A 21,132-nucleotide genomic window follows, 5' to 3' on the forward strand; every position below is an offset into this window, starting at 1 on the left:
AGAAAGGGTTAAACCTCTCTACGAATTAATCAAACCTGATTTAAAACTGTTAATTGAACACAAAAACACACTGAATATTTGTGTTCATTACAAACAGACATGTTAGCAACTAAACATTTGCAAACACTCGTAGTGATCCGAATCATTCCAGGATGATGCGGATTCACGTACTTAACTTTTAACGAAGGTGAAAAAGTACCAAAAGCTTACAAATCACACTTGTATACACAAGCAGAAATGAAGTTTACTTCAACAGAAAAAATTCTGACAGCGGTTCAGACTGCTGTAGAAAAAGAGAGAGCCCTCGCACAAGGTAAGGCATTATGGTTGTTACACCTGTACCTGCTTTAGAAGCAGTAACGAAAGCGAGCATTCCGAATGATAAAGCTTTACATCCGAGATGGATACAATGGGTTAATTCTCTTGCTGCAACAGACATTGAATATGTTTTTGATCCATATCTGAAAACACAAGAATTTCTACAATATGAACAAGAATGTCCTCTGCCTACTGAAATTCTGCCTCTAGAGCAGTATGAATGCATAATTTATACTGTTGTATTAGCACAGCCCGCTACGGGGGGTAAACAAGCATATAGTGCGTAATCGTTAAAGGTTGTTGGCGAGATGGCAAATTCCGACCAATGGTCACTAAAACTCAATCTCTAGGAGATTGTACAGCTCAGTGAGCTGAACTACAAGCATTCAAGATGGCGCTTGAGAATACGACCGCGAATTCCCCGCACTCATAGTGTGCAATTCGTATTATTGTGTTCAATCTTACAATGAATACTTGCAGAACTGGATTCAAAAAGGTTACAAAGATGCAAAAGGTGGCACGATCAAGCATAAGTTGCTTTGAGAACAAGTAGTTCAGTTACGACAAGGACTACAAAACACTCACATGATACATACACTGAGTCATCAACGTGATGGCGTTCACATTGCAGGGAATTCATGTGGCAAACGGCTTCCGTAGCTGCAATCACTCGTTCAAAAACGAAAATAGACAGCAAAATAATGCTAGCTGTCGATGCCACAAGCAAAGGCAGCGGTGCAGCGTTACCGAATAAGTTTCCACTCGAATATTCATATATAATTGATGCATACTCTGTTCCTTTTGCTTGAATACCTGGAGTAAGGGGGTAGAGTGATTCCAAACAGGAAACGTAGATTAGCTTTGATATACGAAGCACATTTGGGAGAGGGTCTGATACATCAAGGGATCTCTAAAACAATATTAACTGTTAAAGAGACCTACTGGTGGCCAGGAATGAATGCTCACATTCATATGTTTGTCATTGACTGCATAGACTGCAATAGAGATCGCAGCAAAGAACGCCGCCAGATACCTGACTATAACATAGTCAGCCCAGTACAGACACCATTCTTAGACAGCATTAAACTTTCTACGCGCAGACGTCCTTGTGGACAAATGCGGTCCCACAACTATTAAATCAAGGTTCATTTGGATGTGGCCTCAGCGCTCGGCTGAAGCTCGAACTGTTATAAAAGATTTGCGAGTCTTTATCGGCACATACGCAGTCGGCAAGCTACATTCTGACCAGGGTCCTGCGTTTAGCTCTCAAGCTTACAAGGAGGCCATGGCCAATCTGGGCGTTGCATTGAGGTATTTTAGTCCATTCCATCCTGAGGGAAATTCAGTATTGGAGAGAGAAAAACGGGACATAAAGCAATCTATAATAGCTAGGGTATTAGGTTCGGGTGACGGGTGGGTCAAACATCTAATAAGTGTCCAACGTAGTCTTACCAATTTGCCAAGAGGTTCTCTAGGGGGTATCACTCCATATGAAGTCGTTTTTGGGACCAGAATGATAGTAGCGGACCTTGATTGTCAGACTTCCGTGGTTGACCAAAAACCCTTTGATATCAAAGACCGTTTGGCTGTTTTACAGGACTTAAATGAGATCAGAACGAAGCAAAGTAACGTGTTTCTGAAGCCAATCACCACTGAAGAGAAACCGACCGTGCCAGCAAGGCCTGTCTGGATCCCAAAGCTTGGTAATCTAGTCAGAGAAAAGATCGCGGACAGGAAGGAATTTGGGCCTTCTTACAGACAAAAAGTACCTGTCTTAGCAATCAACGGATCAAGAACAATATTACTACCGTCCCTTGCTGGTAAAAAGGAGAACAGGTTTGTGACCATCGACCTGGTCAAACCACCTGATGTGGCTGATCATAAGCAGTAGGCCAAGTGGACTCCACCAATGTAGCAGATGCCCAGCTCTGGCTATTATCCAAGAGGTTCAAACTGAGAGACTCATCACATTTGAAGAAGCTGCAGTGCGAAATGAAGTACTAAGCAACAAAGCTATGGAACTTGTTTCTCTTGAAACCCAAATAACAGTTTGTCAAGAAACGTCTGTCTACAAAGAAGTAGCATCTGACTACACAAATGTAACAAGTGATCCTGTGGTTCCAGCGATGTCAACGAATCCTGATGCAATCCCAACAATTGACAGACCTGCCTCTGGCTATTTCATTAACTTTGATACGTTTTCCGAGGAACCCAGTGAGCCTGAAACAACTCCCGTAAAAATAACTTTTAAAGAACAAGCAACAGAACTTTTTCATCACCTGGAAAAGACTTATCTGGTTTCACCATGGATTGAACTTTGGATTGTGTTGGATGTGCTTTTTCTTCTACTTTGGTTGACTCTGGTAATAACTTTGGGAATGCTGATAAATGGAAGATATGTCAAAATGGACACAGCCAGTAAGAACATCAACGTACTCCTCAAGTCACACAAATCATCTCATCATGAACAAAAGAGACTTGTCATCAGTGAACATCACAACCGTTCCTATACCTGGGGGTATGGCTTGGGACAGAACTGATTATGTCACTTTTGGCCCTGCGGAGCTGTTGAAGATTCCAAACCAGTTCAAGATTTCATTAAATGACTTTGTTTCATCTAGTACCTTTTCTGATGATTGGGACTTTCAGACTGTTAATAATATGATGTCAGACATAGAAATGTCTGCTGAATTTACAAATCATGAATACTTAGAAGGTTCATCAGATTATGAACAAATGTATTGTTATAATCATTATGGTAATCATTTCTTGCACAAATCTGCAAACCCTTAAACTGTATTGAAGTATAACCAATGGGAACATTGTCCTATGCCACCAAAGGGTAGCTCAAAAACATTTAATCGAAAATTTCCATACTTTTCAGGTTTTAATGTATCCAATCCAGATTCATTTTACTTAACCCCTTCGAATCTCATGACGAGCTCGTGTGCTCATGACGAGCTCGTCATGACCTTTAGAACGCTCGCACGCTGGGCTAATTCCCCTGCTGTGCGAACGTTCTAAAGAAACGGGTGTGGTCATGACGAGCTAAGCTCGTCATGAGCACACGACCAACGTGGCTCATGACGAGTTGACCTCGTCATGAGCACAGGGGCGCTGTGCGTGCTCCCCCCACCCCGCCCCCCAGCACAGCATGGGAATTTTCCGAGCTGCGAAGGGGTTAAAAAACGTTAGTAGTTGTATTGGCAGGTCATTAAATATTCTCTGGGACCCTCTTTCTGTGGTATAATTTGTTAAAAAATGTTAACAAGACAGGATTGAAAAGTATGTTGACAAATACCAAATAAATTTATTCTGCAGCCTTTTATGCTCAGCTATCTACACTAGGTTCCGACTTTTGGAAAGAACAACATTGAGACAAAAACTGTTTGGGGCACAAAAGATTGGCAAGTGCAGGGGATAGAAGCTTTATTTAGAGCCTGTATCATCCCTGAGCAAATTATGTTTCTGAATGACACTGTCCAACAGACATCTTGTCTTGGGTTAGCCAAGATAAAAGATCTAAACAAACCGTCCATACCTACACCTACACAAGTTAGTGATAACACTTCAGAGGGGGAGGTCGACGTACATACTATTTTGCATCACAACAGAACAGATCCAGATTGGAATAAATGGTTAATCTGGCCCACAGACACAAACAACTGTCAAGATAGGTTACTGAACAAAACACAGGGATTCAAATTCAATAGGCCAAATCCAACATATTTTCAAAGACAGCATCCAGAAATAGTAACAACATACAGTGTAGGGAAGCTATGCCTTGAATGTATATTCGATAGAGACCTACTGACCTAAGTCCTACGCCATATCTATCGGATATACTATTCCGTTGTGCAGAGCCTATTGGAAATATAGGAACTACACTACACCCAGTTCTAACAGAACGACTCTTGGAAATCACTCTAAGACCGTCTTAGATTACAGAGAGTACTTCTGAGATTTTCATTACGGTTGATGTCATAAAGTTCAGAGATTTTGCAATGCAAGGAAATTAGGGCCCTATATATCAACATCCTGATTTGCGATTCTCAAATAGCGATTTATTATAAATCGCTATTTGAGAATTGCAAATAGGGATGTATGTAAAAAAAATCACAATTTTATAACGATTTCTTAATATTCCTTAATTGCGATTAGCAAATTGCGAATCGCAATTAAGGAATACTTTCACATTCATTTGAGAATCGCAAATTGAGAATAATTTCAAGGGTGCAGGGGTGTCAAAAGGACACCCTGATGCACCCCTGAAATAAGCATGGGTGCACATGTGGCGCACATACATGCCCTAAGGGCATGTATGTGCTTCACATTGCACTTTAAAAAATGAAAAAAAAGTGCATTTTTCAAAGAAATCGCAAATTACCACCAACTTGAAGTTGGTGGTAATTTGCGATTCCTTAAGGCCAAATTGCACTTTTTTGGTGCTTCTTAAATTGCATTTAAGGAATCGCAAAATTTGCGATTCCTTAAATGCAATTTCAAAATAAGGAATCGCAAATTTTGCGATTCCTTATTTTGCCTTAATACATACCATTTGGCAAAATTGCATTCGCAAATGCAGAGATTCATGCGAATTTCGGCGTTTGCGAATGCAATTTTGCTTGATACATAAGGCCCCCTGCAGTTGGGTAGTAAAACAGCCATGAGTGGGGTCCAGTTGCCGATTCACGATACTTCAACCCGGCTGCCACTGCACTATTGATAGCTACTCCCCAGAACATGACTGGAGTAGATTTTAGACTTTTACAACCTATGCCCAGTGAATAAAGTCAAAAAAGAATGACGTACAAATGTCAAGGAGCATTTCGATCTAATGAAGTGGTGGGCATGTATTGAGAGTCAAAACAAACGTTTCAGGAAGAATAAAACATGCCCTAGGAATACAGGTCAAATATTTTGTACATTGAAAATGTTTCAGCCTACAATATTGGCAAAAACATGATTTACAATGACGAGAATCCACTTCCTAAAGGTTTGTGGCTAATACTTTAGTTTCACAATCCATTGAACAACCAAATTATCTTGTTTTTTTAAAAACACTGACCTGAGATTCTGTAATCCAGTCTCCATCTGCACCTTTCTCGCCCACTCTTAGTCCAACTAACGACCCAGGCTCTGTTACAGTGATGCTCAGTGACACATTTTCAGCTGGTTTTGCCTGTGCTTTACTCCAAGATAAAGCAACCTATTGGATAAAATACATACTAAGTATGAGTGTCATCACATATCATTTCTCATCATGTCATCAAAGATCAAGTGAATTTGCACAAAGTCCATGCAGTGGCGGCTGGTGACATTTAAAAGTGGCAAGACATACAAGTTGAATTGACAAATATGGAGTACAGATTTTATTTATTGAAAAAAGATTGGCAAATGGTGCATTTTAAAGCAAATGAATTTAGTGATAAAGGAATGTTTATAAAGCAGTGGGAACGAATAGTTTTGAAATATTAAACACATTAAAAACTGCCTCATATCTTACTGCATTAATATGTTCGACAGTTACTGTAATATCCATATTGTACAGCAGAACAAGTTCAGGCCTTTTAAAGTGTGTGCTTGCCCAGTTTCTTGCACTGCATGCAGTATCGACTTCGGAAAAAAAAAATCTAACCAGGCTTCGGGAATCACCCACAGCTGCTGGTTGCAATCAGTCATCTAGAAATATGTGAAGACAGGTCTTTCAATGGGATAAAAAATGTGGGGGCTCTCTAAAATGGAAAATGGAAAATACATTTCTGTAATTCCCATAGTGAGCCACCTGACCGGTATTTTGGTTTCTTTCTGAAATGTTATTTCATCCAGATATATAACAGAACAACTGGCATACACATAAACCCTTCCAGCTCTACTGGCTTTGTCAGTTGCTGTTAGCTGTTTAAGATACATGACTAACCACAATGCTTTGATATAACTAATTAACATGGGAAATGTTTCAATTCTGAAATTTTGAGACTGTGACTTAAATATTATTGAGGCCTCCTCTAGAAGGAGTATTGGCCTTCAGTTATGTGTGCTTTAGTTAGATATGTATGCCCTTTTTCTCAGCACAACTCTCCATCTTCACATCTTCAACCTCATTCCTTTCGTCTTCAGCGCCCTCTTTTTATTCTCCCAACGAATACACACCTTGCATCTCTGTCACTTCACCACCCCCAAACATATACTACACTCATTCAAATTTGACACTTTATTTTCTTTTACTTTGGCCTTGTAAATATTTTGACATCTGTATACCCACCTCACACACATTTACATAGAATGTTAATTTCAACTGGAATACATGATCAATGTTCTGTGTGCTCGGCAGAGGGACAACCTACTAACAGGCACTTTGCTTTGCCTTTACCGCCGAGCTCTCATTCAAAACCCTCTATAAACATCCGGCTCAACCCATGCACTAAACAAGAGTAATAAGCTGCATAAAAAATACAGAAACGCAACATGATGAAATAGCTAACACTCTTGGGGGATGCAAGGTTAAGTGAAATAAAAGAGGAACTAAATTGCTGTCATGCATTACCTTAACATTTTTAACATTCACTGTTGGTACATCAATTCATGTTTTTGGTATAAATGTTAAGGGCATGAAGATAGGGCCAGTTTTAACGCCATAAGTCATGTAACAAGTCAAAGGGTTACTCCTGAATAACCAGTTGCAACAATCGACCTGACTACAACAACATAACTTACTTTTGTTTCTTGTCGACAACATGGGTATCTCATGCAATGATGCAATTTGTGTTAATTTACATGTACCACATGTTTGGTTTGCTCTTATTGTACCTGTGCTTGTTAACTTACCTTATGTTTATTATGTACGCCTTTACTTGCCAATCTTATCTGCTTCTTAGTACAGTGCTCTGATACCCTTACGCGTCATATTTGCGCTATATATATAAAAATAAATGTAATTGTCTTTACTATAAGCACACATTTCTCTCTTTGTGCTTGACTCAGATATTTGGATCAACAAATACCCTGTTGATCTTTTGGATCAATTTTGCGGGGGAAAAAAACAGCAGCTTGACTTTTGAAGGGGCAGTGACCTGCAGCCAGGGCCTGGGGTGTCACGGTGGGAGAGGTTAGCGTTCCAGGTGTCTCGGCACAATATATATAAAACAAGATTAGCATTATAATACTTGCTATTACTGAGGACAAGGAGCCACATCACATGTGCTTGCATCCAGTCCTACTATGTGACGAATGGGAAAGGGTGAGATGTATGCCTGTGAATGATGAATGTCTGTTCTCACACAGGGATGCAGACTCAGATGTCCGAAAACCATGATTCTGACAGCATCATTGGCCTACAGAGTATACTACCATAGACTACAATGGCTATGAAGGGCTATAGAAAAGTAAGCCCTGTTTTGTGTATCTCATTGCAGAAAGTTGATTTGCAGCCTGGCTTCCGTCTCCTGAGTGAGGCGGTGCAGGCAACCTGGGACAGACAGCACACACTTAAATGCCTCCATTTGTTTAGAGATTCGATTGCATCTCTAAATAAATCGATCTATTTATTATTTTTTGAGGTAAACGTAGGAATTTCAGTGGGGTCCAGCCCCAGAGCCCTAACGGAGAAACCACCCGAGTCCATACGTTTTTTCATCACTTAAAGGATCTTTTTTTCAACAAATTGGGCATTCTCTTTTGATTCCCAGTAAGAAGTGGTCACTTTCCAGTTACCTCAGATTATATTCTCCTGCACATTGCTTGAAGTTTCAAATTACATTGCGCATTAGCTGCCAAATAACATGGTTCAGGACTCTGAGAATCTCTGAAACAGGGTGCAACTCTCTATCCAAGATTCCATTCTTACTCTCTGACAGAACTAAAGCATTTTAGATGCAGCCTTTACCATAGGAAAACCAGGTACCGCCCAACACCAATGTAGAAATGTACATTAAGTTCTTTGAAGCTTTATGAGAATTGCCTTCACTATTCAACCATATAAAAATAGCAAATATGTTTTGTTCACATTGCCAAAGAAATGTTTGACTGTGTTTTGTTTATACCAGGATTTTTCAGTATGGCACGCCGTCCTAATACAAGTTGTGCTTCTTAACCTTTCATTTACCAATAGCAGCTTTTTAACCCAGGTTGTAAAACAAGTCATAAAGCATGTCTGATTTGTGAATTAAAAGGAAATACAGTCTATTTCTCCTGACTGACTCACTGGCATCAATAAAGAGTACCTAAGTGCCAATTACCTAATGCTATGACACTAGGTAAGACCACATTTCCTGCGCTATTTATGTTGAAAGAAGAGACCCATGCTGTCTCCAGATCCTGCACGTACAAATGTCTAAAGTTCTTCTGATTCAGAATACAGACAGACACTTCCAAATGCTTCTCATCATGCAAGAGAAACTCATCCGTCCCACCCAAAGAGAATAGGCAGAATCCACAAGCTTTTCCAACAAGGGCCAGAAACCACCTGGAACCCATTACTGCAGCTCCAATTTACTATACCGCTCCCTCCCTTCAAATAACATCTCCACAGGCAAAAAACACATTTCCAATGTGACTACTCACGCCGAAACTTCCTCCTCACCCACACATTATAGGAACCCTTCCCCTGTCTCATAGTGCCCTCCATCCACTAGAGGGATCAACATTCCAGTCCTCAGCCAGAAGGCAGAGGCACCCAAACACCTCACACACCACCATTCTTTTGACTCCCCGGCACACTTTAGAAACAGTCAACCTGACCTTTAACCATCTAAGTTGATTCTCAGCCAGCTGGATACCCACACCCTCACCGAGAAAAGACTGTCTTGTGAAAAACCTGAGATTTCGCACAAATGATCTTTATCGATCCAACACCATCGCAGACACCCCTAGCCTTTCTCTCAAAACTCAGAAAACCTATTGTGTACGAAACCTGATTATTGCTCATACACCTTCCCATACACGGGCAGGACCACTCTCAAACAAGGCCATTCATGACCTACTCAATCACTACAACCCCGTGCCCAAGTCCCATCAAAAAACCTGCACCAGTCCCCTGAAAATCTCCAAAATAACAAGACTAAGAAAACAACGAACAAGCGTATAGAAGTGACTACAATCTCTACACCCTCAAGCAAAATGCGTATGTCCTCACTGAAATGCATTTTGCACTATTGTAGACCTGCAGCTAAAAACGACATCATTATGGCAGATTTGATTTTTGTAAGCATTTTGTAAGTTTTGCATGTAGATTTTTTCGTAGCTGTCATGATGAAACTGACTCCACTCTGTTAAGCACTTCGAAACCCTGTAGGTATCGTACGTGCTCTACAAAACCAGTAAATAAATGCATTGTCATTGCTTCTGGAGCTCTGTCCTACAGTTTTCTTGACATTTCATGAACTAACCACAGATGAACTGTTATTTACAAAATGTTTATGGACCTACGTTGCTGGTGGGGGCATCTTTTCAAAGAGATTTGGAGCACACAATGTCTTCCTGGACTGAGATGTCAAAATTAGAATATCCAGTAGGACCCACCGTGTGAGAAAGTCCACTTAAATGGACATGCAGTCTATCAAACATTCAGTAGAGCTTTTCAAGACAATAAAAAAAATGTGCTGTGATAGTCATGTTTGATCACTGACACTGATGTGGACTATCTTACAGACATCAAAGTTGTCAGAAAGTGAAGGAAGTGCGAAAGACACAAAGCTACAGGGCCAAATTAGTAATTGATTCTTTGTTGAAGATTTAAAATTAAGAAAACATGTAGAAACTGTAGCAATTCCTCAATATTTGTTCTGGTTTGGATAGAGAGAAGATAGACGATGAAAAAAAGTGAAATAGAGAAAAAATTGTTTTCAAAGGTGTATAAATATATGTAGTCTTATTTTGAGGTCTTTATTAAAAGTGCCCTGGAGAGAGTGGAGATAATATCCCCCCTGATAAAATCTTTAGACCTTCAAAGTTTGTGAAAAATATACACAATTTTGTGCTTTCTGTACAGAACTGGCATTTTCCTGCCAATATGTACTAGGGGAGAACTGAGGAGCTTCAACATTCATGTAACCAGTTGTTGGACTTGGCCCTTTTTGCAAGGTTAGCCCAAAACGTTTTGCTTCTTCCTCCTATTTTTTCCTGATCTGTTAATCTGTTGTTGGTTTTAGGACTCTGGGCACTTCACCACTGCTGATCAGTGCTAAACTGCATATGCTGTCTGTGTAAATTGTTATTATGATTGGTTCTCCCAGATTGGCATATTTGATTTACTAGTCAATCACTAGTAAAGTGCACTGAGTGTGCCGGGGCTGGTAAATCAAATACTACTAGCGGGCCTGCAGCACTGATTGTGCCACCCACATGAGTAGATCTGAAACGGTAACTTAGACCTGTCACTGCAGTGTCTGTATGAAGTTGTTAACTGCCATGTCGACTTGGCAAGTACAACCACTTGCCAGGTCCTAACCTTCCCTTTTCTTACATGTCAGTCACCCCTAAGGTAGGCCCAAGGTACCCTTGTGGGCAGGGTATAGTGTAGGTGAAAGGTGGGACATGCCCTGATGTGGGTGGCATGTCCTGATAGTGAAATACTACCAGTTTCGTTTTTCACTATTGTAAGGCTATCTGTCCCCATAGAAAAGCATGGGAGTTAATTTATAACATCTTATAAATATAACGTACCATTGGGACCAGGCAGGAAAATAAGTTTTAGTATGCCTGATCTCAGAATCTAAAGCTGCATCTTTTAGGAAAGGTGATTTGTACATTTTGTGTTTGAAAATACCACTTTTAGAAAGTAGGTATTTTCTTGCTTAGCCATCCTGTGTTACTGACTGGCTTTGGAATGACAGGGGCTGGGGAGGTGCATTCTCTCAGACAGCCACCGGGGGGGGGGGGGGTTGATGTGTGTCCTGCCCTTCCTGAATGGGTCAAAAATAGGTTGAATAGGCCTTTGGACTGGTGGGAGAAGTTGCACCTGTACCTGAATAGGGATGTGCCTGCCTTCCACAATGCTGGCTCCGCCCCCTGTGAAATGTCTGGAGTCATGTCTCACACTGACAATGGATGTTGTTGTGCACTTGCAGAGTGCCCCCCACAACTGGTTTGAACTGGGCTCAGTGCCCCTTGCACAAAGAGGACAAAGACATTTTGGGGTATAAGTATCAGACCCAAAACCCCTGAACTTTAGACTACTTCTGGAATCAAGAGGAACCTTTGCTGAGGGGAAGAGCTGGAGAAACGGAGGAGAAGTACTACCCTTGCTGTGTGTTTTCTGTTGGCCTGCAGTTGCTGTTGCTGCCAAAGAGAGGAGAAGGACTTTGCTGTGTGCTGTGTTCCCTGCTTGAGGAAAGTCTTCAAGGACTTGTGTAGAGCTTGCCTCCTGTTTTGAAGTCTCAGGATCACAAAGATTTCACCCCCAGCTCCCCTGAACTTCCTTGCTGGGAGTTCTGACCTACCAGGTGTGCCTGTGGGGCCTCTGGAGATTGTTTCTGCTGCTGGGAGCTGGAAAGCAATGCACCAAACAAGGGAGTTGACGCATCGCTCTTCTGGCGACAGTTTTCCAGCACAATGGCGTGGTGCGAGAAGAATCTACCCTCACTGCTGTGCCGCTGCTGAAACCGACGCAGTGCCTGTCGCCGCTGCAAGAATAGACGCATCGAGGGATTGCGGCTGAAAAGGTCGACGCAGCTCCGCTCGCCGCCGCCGCATCGTTCGCTGACACATCCTGGATTTCCACACATCATCATCCCTGTGCTGCAAGTTTTCCCCGACACATCACACGCGGATCAGAGCCATCTCAGAACCAACGCATCTCTTCCCCCTCAGACCGGACCTGACGCATTGCTCCCCTGTGTACAGCGGAACTGTCGCATCGCATCCACGAAGGTCTCAGGAACGACGCATCTCTTTGTTTTTCTACGCTTCTCATCGCTGCAGCTGTTTGGCTTGGTAAACTTTGTCACAACAACAGGTACTATGCAGGGTATCACGCATCAATAGTTTTCTATGGACTCAGTTGCAAAGACCTTTTGAAAGTCATTTTTGTTAATATTTGTATGTTGGATTTTTGTTGTTTTGATCTTGTTAAGATAAAGATACTTTATTTTTCCATACCGGTGTGGTGTCCATTTGTGGTGTTATAACTGGGTTACTGTGAGTGTTGGTACAAATACTTTACACATTGCTTTTGGGATAAGCCTGTCTGCTCGTACCAAGCTACCAAGGGGGTGAGAAGTGGTTATCTAAAGTGACTACCCTGACTAGAAGCAAGGGTCTCTATCTGGACAAAGGTACCTACCGCTGCCAACTATACACCCCCATTCCGAACAGTTAATTACTAAGAGCGGTAAATTCCACCCAATTCATAATTTCAAACTCAGCGAAATTAGGTGTAGATGCAGAGGGTGAGATAGTGGCAGAAGCCATAGTAGCAGGCTTGTCATTATGTTCACCCACTGTACCGCCCCCACACGCAAGCCCATTAAGAAACGAAGGTAAAGTAAATGGTTGTATTTTGGACATTTCTGATCATATCTCGGGTGGTGAGCAGGATAGTGTGACTCAGCCCCCAGATAAACGTCCAAGGAATGCCAAAGCTACTGCTGTTCCTTCCAAGAAACCTGTACCATCAAATCTTAGACATAAATCTTCTAAAAAAACAGCTAAGAAAGCAGAGATTCAGCCAAAAACTGAACAAAGGCCCAGGTGTATTTCGGTTCGGGAAAGTGGGAATTCATTGAATAGTGAATTAGAATCCGTGAAATTTACACTGGATGCGTTAGATAAGTTTATTAGAGAATTTATGTCTACCATTGCCAGTAAGCTAGACGTCTTAGTTTCTTCAATGTCTAAGCAAACAGAGTCCCCTGATGACGTGGGTCCCCTAAAGAACTCTGTAATATTAGAGAGGACTACGGCTAAGAGGGCTACCATAGGTAACAGCAGATCAAATGATAGCTTTGCACAGTCTGATCCTTTTTTAACATCTCACACACCTGTACAAGCACCCCTGTTTAATTGTCAGAGCTCTGGCGCGATAAATTCATATCAAAGGTATCCACCATTAAGAAGATCGGACCATGGATCACGACCCCTGGCAGTTGCTGATAAGGGTAACTCTGGACAGCTTTCTAAATGGGCCAACCAGGTTACTCTCCATAAAGCTAGCATACTGGACCTTCCATCGGCAGTTACGCCTTATACGGTGCTCTTAGCAAATGTACCAACACTTTCACAGGGGACTGAAGAATCCTGGGTGTCATTGAGAAATAAAAGTCTAGGCTGGCTAGGTACAAAGTTAGGCTGCACCGAGAAATTATTCACAGAATTTAAGATGGTAAGAAGGATAAGTTGGGTAGGGCATGGACAATAAAAGGTTAAGTGGTGACTGTGTGGTTTTAACATTCGCCAACCTGTGGGTTTGTACAAATGATTCTGTCTAGAGGTGTCGAGCAGGCCTTTTCACAAGCCAGCATAAATATCCTCTCCTTAGGCTACTTTTATCCACCATCAAATTATTTTTATCCAATGGTACACTCAGCCCCATACCCAGCAAACTATAAACAACAGTGCAATGTTCAGGTTTATAATAGATTTGAGGCTCTACATAATTTAGAAGAGGTAGATTGACTCTCCACACATATCCTCAGGAACCATGTCCCCCTGCCTGTTTCCATCAGTTTTAGCCATGGAAGGTCTCTTGAACTTCAATTAGTTAACAACAAAAAAGACTTAAATAGGGATAGTATTGGACAGAATCACGGCAATAATGAGGATGCCGTGGAGGGAGTGGGAACCTTCAGTCCCACCAACAGAGAATTATTCACTGTTCCTTCGCATGTACAGCTCATACAGCCGGCCGCAGGAGTGCCGATAATCTCAGAGAGTGAAGAGGAGTAATTGTCATAAGCTATGTTTCTGTAACGTGGCCGGGCTTAATGCAAAGGTGACAGATCATACCTGGATAGATTTTATTAAGGAGTTTGATGTTTTAGCTGTATAAGTGATCTGGATCCGTGACCCTATATATTTAAATGGTTTCAGAACTTTTCATACCCCTGCTATTCGTTCAGTCCATGGGAGAGCCAAAGGGGGGTCTATGTCTTTATGTTTCCAATCTTTTGAATTTGGAAAAATCTGTTTTAATGGGCAGTGATGTTTACTATCAGGTTTTGTCGCCTTTCTTCCTGGTATGAATCGACCTTGGTCCCCATCTTTAAAAAAGGGAACAGGTCGGACCGTGCCTGTTATAGGCCGATATCTTTACTTGATTCAACTATTAAGATTATCGGCAGAGTTTTGTTATCAAGGTTACAAGACTGGGCGGAAGACCATTCGATACCTAGCGACCTCCAGTACGGTTTCCACAAAGGCATGGGTAAAATTGACCAGGGGTTAAACTTGAACATGATGATTGGCAAATACACTAAAGCCAAACGGAGTAGCCTGTACTTAACGTTCGTAGATTTAACTGCTGCGTTTGATTCTGTAATCAACGAGGAACTCTGAAGAATTTTAACTAATATGGGGGTGGATAATTCGATAGTTATATTTCTGAGACAATTATATGCAGGAGCAAATGCCAGGATTCGTTATGGGAGGGGAGGAGAGTGCACTAAGCACTTTAGGGTGAAAAGAAGTGTGAGACAGAGATGCGTCCTGGCCCCCTTCCTATTTATATTATACATTAATGACTTGGGATCCAAGCTTGGGAAAGAGTGTCAGGACCTCCCACAAATGGGCAAGAGACCGATTCCTACATTAATGTATGCCGATGATGCGGTCTTGATGTCACGTACCCCAGTAGGGATGCAGAAGGTAGTTTACTGCTTTGCTGATTACATGGTCAAATTAGGTTTAGAAGTGAATATCTCTAAAACCTTTGTGCTGAATTGTGGGGTAGGGAAGTGGCATTTCAGAGCCATTTCAATAGGTAAGAAACCGATCGACTGTTGTAAAACTTTCTCTTACCTCGGTATACTATTTGATAAGAGGGGGACTTGGAGCCAGGCCATTAGGACTAGGAGGCTACTGTTTTCTAAAGCGGTAGGCGCACTTTTTAACTTTAGTAAGAATTTGGGAAAACAGGCGCCAGAGGTCCTATTACGGATATATAAGGTGAAATGCATTTCAATAGCTACCTATGGGGCAGGTATTTGGGGTCACGAGAATGTTAATTCACTCCAATGTATTGAGAACAGGTTTTTAAGATTTTTATTGATTGTCCCGAACAGCACCTCTACATATATCTGCCACACTGAACTGGGCCTGTCATACATAACGGACATATGTAAAATTCAACCAGTACTCCTGTCCTGTGGCATAGAATATGGACTTCTGATTCACTGGAACTCAATAGACAGTTACTTACAGACTGTGGCAAATTGGATGGGGCACAAAAGATTAACTGGTTAGAATACATTTAAAATGTTGTTGGTCACCTTGGCCACCCCGAATGCTTTTTGGACCCCTTTAGTCTGCTAAATGTAAAAAAGGAAAGAATTAAAAAGAGCAATAGAATCCCAAAAGGTTTCTGTTCAGGCACATCAGCTAATTATGATTACCGATATACTGCAGCCCTACCTAAGCAGGTTTACAAGAGAGCACGATAGATTTTTGTTGACCCGTTTGAGACTGAATATTTTCCACAGGCTTGTCTCTTTTCCCACTGAAAACAACTGGTCGAAGGAGCTATGTAAATGCCCATGTGATGACGTGTCTTTTCAATCGACTATTTTATTTTAAAAAATAAGGGCCTAAGACAATGTCGTCCTGCTTTTCTGTTTCTACAATCGTTAGGAGAAGAACAATTGTCTGTATCAATTTTAATATTTTTAAAACTAGTTTTAAAATGTAGAAATTCAATCATGATGTAATTCATTTTCTTAATCTTCTTTGGAATTGTCTTGTTATTTTATGAAGTGATAAGTGAATACTTGCATTGTTTACGTCCATAATTGTAGTGTGCTTTTATGATTATCTCTTTTAATCGAATAAAGCTGATTGAATTGAACGGAGGTGTAGATGCAGCGGCTGATATTATCTGCCTCTCTTTTAATTAAGGCCTACGTCTTTCCTGCAATTTGATGGAGTGTTCCAAGCAGTTCATGACAATATCTAGTGCAGTGTTTTCTCAGAATGCGAAGATCTGCCCATTCAATGCATGCTCCATCAAAGGTCAAAGTGCGGTTTTAATGCCCAAGTGAGGTCACAAATGATGACAAGGTCTACTAGTGTGTGTGACACTATCTAGCAAACACTTTGGCCACGGCTGTTGAATCTTCATTTGTGTTGCCTTCCCTGTTGACAACAGAGACCAGCGTAAAGTATACCAAAGGAAATAGGTTCATTTACGTCTTATGAAAGTCTGTCACTAACAGTTCATAAATGAAAGCATATTTTTAATTTGCTTGTATTCGAAGTCGAATAAAATACAAAACAGGGACCAATATCATATGATCTCCCAAAGGGACAGTGATTTAAAAAAAATGCTCAGTAATTATGTGAGCAATAAAATATTGTTTGATGGAAGCAAGGAAGTTATTGATAAGACAATGTAAGCAATACACAGGCATAGGAATGACCTAAAAGGAATTATCCTGAAAAAGATCAATATTTGTTCTGGTGTGTATTTTTAAATTAATCATTTCGCCATCATTTGATGCACCTTGTATCTGAGAGAAAAGACTCAGAAAACAAATATTTTACTTTGTTGCTGCTGGTTAACCTGCCAGGTGGTAGACCTAAATAATTCCGAGTTCAGAAATAGGGGTGGAGGGAAGGAAGAGGTAAACAGCATATGCAGTTTGAAAATATATTTGAGAGAAGTCTGTTCACTTCAAGACAGTAATATCTTTAATCTCCCAGATAGAGGTAATGGCATCCCTAGCCTGTTATCCTGCTGTGATGGACAAAACTTACAAAGGTAACCTAGTGCTAACAAGTTAAGAATTGCAGAGATCTTTTCACCAAGTGCGTTAGATAATTTCCGCCCGCTCCCGATTGTTCACAATAGTAACAGTCACACATTTGGAAGAAGAAAAATCGCAAAATATGTGGAACAACTCCTCTGCAGGATTGTAAGCCATCAGAAGTTTGTTGCTATAGAATGTTGTCAAATACGTTCTTTATATGCTCTGAAGGCCTTCCTAAATTTTTCTATTGCAGGCAATGAATATTAGCGTAGACAAAACGTTTCTGCCTTTTGCATCCCATCTTAGCTTCCTTAAGTAAGGGGGCATACCACAGAGCTATAGGCGTGGCCCGTTTGAGGTCTGGGAGGGAAAGGTACAAGAATGTAATATTACGACTGCATGATGGGTCGACAACATTTCATTGACAGTAATATGAGACACATACCTTGTTTTTAAGCATTCCTTTGACAGTAAATGACTTTCTGTCAGATATTATATAACCGCTGATGTGAATGTAGTATACGTTGATCACTGCTAGAGGAGCCCATGACACTTCTGGTGTTAAAGTGAAGGTTTGAGTGTTCTTTTTTCCGACAGCTACCACTTGCCCTTTTGCTAATACCTAAACAGACAAAATAATATCAATGAGATTCACAAAAATATTCATAGTTGACAAATGATCTTGATCCATATTGAGCAGGAACAAACAATACCCCATTTGCTCCAGACAACTGCAACTGTCTCTTTGGCACATTCACATTAATCTCATACAGAAATTCAGGAACTTAACATTTGGATTACTCATCTATAGATTAATTTAGTGCATTTTAGGCCCTAATTGCAATGTCGGGAGTACTTGAGTTGACGTTTCGGTGTGGGAACTGACAGAAATGGGAGTCCCTATAAATCCCTGCCCTGCGTCACAGGCACCTCACAGTGCCTGCCACACGGTGCAGAATTGTACGGGGGGGACCATAGGTTCACCACAGGCCCGCAACCGGAGGCTGCGGAGGCATGGGGGCTTTGCTAGGGGCCCCCAAAGTCACTTCTGACAGGCTTTTAATGTTGGAAAGCCCAACATGAAAAGCCTGTAGGAAACTAACATCATAATCTTGATGGCGGGAATGCCATCTGTAAGGGATTATGTTGCGGTTTCCGGATGGCCAATGGGCTCCTTGAGCCTGTCGGAAGCTAGCCGAAATAAACCGCCGGTATGACTTCCGACCGTTGTAATCATAATATGATGGTCAGAAGTCCAACCAAGGATGTCGGTTGGAAAAGGCTTTCTGACCGACATCCTAATGAGGCCCTCAGTCCCGTTGCCCAAAGCAGGGCCAGCAAAGAATCTGGGCATCTTGCTCAGCGAGGAACTCCGTTTTAGCGACCACATGAAAAAAATAACAGGAATCTGTTTTGGCACCCTTAAAACTCTTAGGAAATGTTTTCCTTCTCTCCCAAGGGCACCGAAAGAGGCAATCACCCTCGCACTGATCTTGTCGGGATGGGATTATGCTAATGCCTTGTTCCTGGGGCTGCCAGATTATCTGCTGCGCAGGCTCCAAATTATTCAAAACGCTGTAGCTAGGCTTCTCTTTAATGCCCCAATGCGATCCAGCGCGCGTCAGTACCTACGTGAGCTACACTGGCTTCCGGTAGCTCAGAGGGTGCAATTTAAAGCAATCGCTCTGGCCCACAGAGCGCTTCACGGTCTGGGCCCCATATATCTTAGGAAGCGTTTTGCTTTCTATGTGCCAAACCCCATCTGCGTTCAGCGGCACAACGCCGGATGGTTGTCCCTCGCTTCCGCAGAGTCCGACTGGGAGGCAAGTCTATCTCTGTCAAAGCGGCGGAAGCTTGGAATTCACTCACTGCTGGTCTCCAACATATCTCGGAGTTTCAGATCTTTAAGAAGCAGCTAAAAACACACCTGTTCAGCATGACCTACTAACTCGTTTTCTGCTCCAACCTTTGCTCTTTTTCGCGCCAGGAATCTCCACAGTAACAGTGCGCGCTACAAATCCAATATAACATAACATATAACAGTGGCACTTTCTATGCATCTAACTGGTATCATGACTGATCTAAATATTGGAATTCTGCCAATTTACAACACACATAATTTGGTACACTAAGAGACAGACCACAACAATGCAAAGTATTTTTCCTGATAGCTGGATACAACACAGGAATCATGATTCTGAGCTGGGTTGTTTTAGAAAATCCTGATGTTCGAAGACATCCTAAATATCTAAGATATCAAAGAGTTTAATTACAGAAGAAATCCTGCTACTGACCTTTAGATTCAGCCCTTGTTCCAAATAGAGATTTTTCTAGTATTGCTCTTCTCTACAAACAGACCCTAAGTCCTTCACTCCCGTATATCGGCAATGTTTACAGTGAACTGATATCTTATCTCAAGGCTGCAACCTTTGACAAAACAATCTTTCACGGCCATGTGATAAAAGTTCAAGGCAAAGTTCTGCATACAAAGATGGAATGTGGAGTATTGGTTTAAATCGTTTCTATCTTGTTTTTTATCAAATATTTTCAAATGAAGCAGCACCAGATGAGTCTCCTGGATCTAGAAAGTAAGAGAACTTAAACTCCTAGAAAATTGCAGGATGGTATAAGTAGAATGTAGACCAACATATGTGCTAGATATAAGTTCAATGACCAGTTTTAGATTAAGTTTCAAATATGATCCCTATACAGGTATTTTCTTCATGTATTTATAGAGTACTTTTCACATGACCAGAACAAGAGATCTGTAGAAAAAGGAAGGGAGTTAAAAGACTTAGAAAAGGAAGGACTAGAGGAAAGGATAAGGGTTGACTTTGAACTGAAAAGACTCCTGCTCTCAAATATTGGGAAGCTTTGCACAGTGCACTTATGCCAGTTACTTTGACTTTTGCCACTTTGATGTACAGAGTTGGGCTGTTGTATATTTTCCCCATCGGTCCTTCGTTGGGAGGAAATGAGGCTGGAGAGGTAATGATTAATCCTGCCTGTGCATAATGTGTGAGCATTTTCACATAGCATGGAAGGATTACGCTTTACACATTGCATCACTTGTGACATGTTAAATAACATCATTGATGGCACCACTGATAACCTCTCAAATGACATCAGTGATGGCATGACTGATGAGATCATCTAAATAAGCAAAAGGAGATGAACTATTATTTGGAAAGCTATGTGCAGATTTATCAGCTGGTGCCAATATTATTAAAGAAACAACAATTCTCTTATCAATCAATCAATCAATCAATCATTTGTAAAGCGCACTACATACCCGCGAGGGTCTCAGTGCGCTGGGGAGGTGGGGGGCACTACTGATCAAACAGCCAGGTCTTGAGTAGCGTCCTGAAGGTCAGCAGGTCTTGGGTCTGTCGTAGGCTCAGTGGGAGGGTGTTCCATGTCTTGGCGGTGAGGTGGGAAAGGATAGAGTGCGGTGGCAAACTGTGTCAAAGGCAGCGGAGAGGTCTAGGGGGATGAGTGCTGCGATCTCACCGTTGTATGGCGGCGGTCGTCGGGGTAGGTGAGAGGGCCAGGGGTTCTGGAGCTGGACACGGTCCAGGGACGGGTGGGCGCAATCCGGCTTGCCTTAGGCGCGCCTTCAGCGCGCCAGCGGCGCGCCCGCTGCACACGAACGGCAGCAGCCGGCATATATGGGGAGGTGGGAGCGAGGAGCAGCTGGGAGGCGGGTGTCGGGGGCAGCAAGTGGCAGTCAGGAGGGCAGGGGCGCAAGGGATTCAGTGGCGGGGTCGATGAGGGACGATGAAGGGAACAGAAGGCAAAATGGCACAAAAAAATGAGGGAAAACAAGTGTCACAGAAGGCACAAGGGCACAAAAATACAGGGAAAAAACGAGTGGCATAGAAGGCAAAAAGGGCACAAGAATTCAGGGGCAGCTGAGAAA

The 21,132-nt window shown here is 41.9% G+C and overlaps 1 protein-coding gene across 1 annotated transcript in view; it reads right to left on the reverse strand.

Annotated features, from left to right (window-relative positions):
- The window catches only part of LOC147707494 (CD109 antigen-like), a 502,391-nt gene that overhangs the window by 202,777 nt on the left and 278,482 nt on the right, over window positions 1–21,132 (reverse strand). Inside the window, exons 14-15 of the mRNA XM_086926510.1 lie at window positions 17,659–17,835; window positions 5,387–5,527 (exon numbers count right to left, since the gene is read on the reverse strand). Of these exons, the coding sequence (XP_086782636.1) occupies window positions 5,387–5,527; window positions 17,659–17,835 (318 nt within the window). The remainder of the gene's footprint in view (window positions 1–5,386; window positions 5,528–17,658; window positions 17,836–21,132) is intronic.

The sequence above is a fragment of the Lissotriton vulgaris genome, chromosome 6 (genome assembly GCF_964263255.1).
Source record: "Lissotriton vulgaris chromosome 6, aLisVul1.2, whole genome shotgun sequence".
Lineage (NCBI taxonomy): Eukaryota > Metazoa > Chordata > Amphibia > Caudata > Salamandridae > Lissotriton > Lissotriton vulgaris.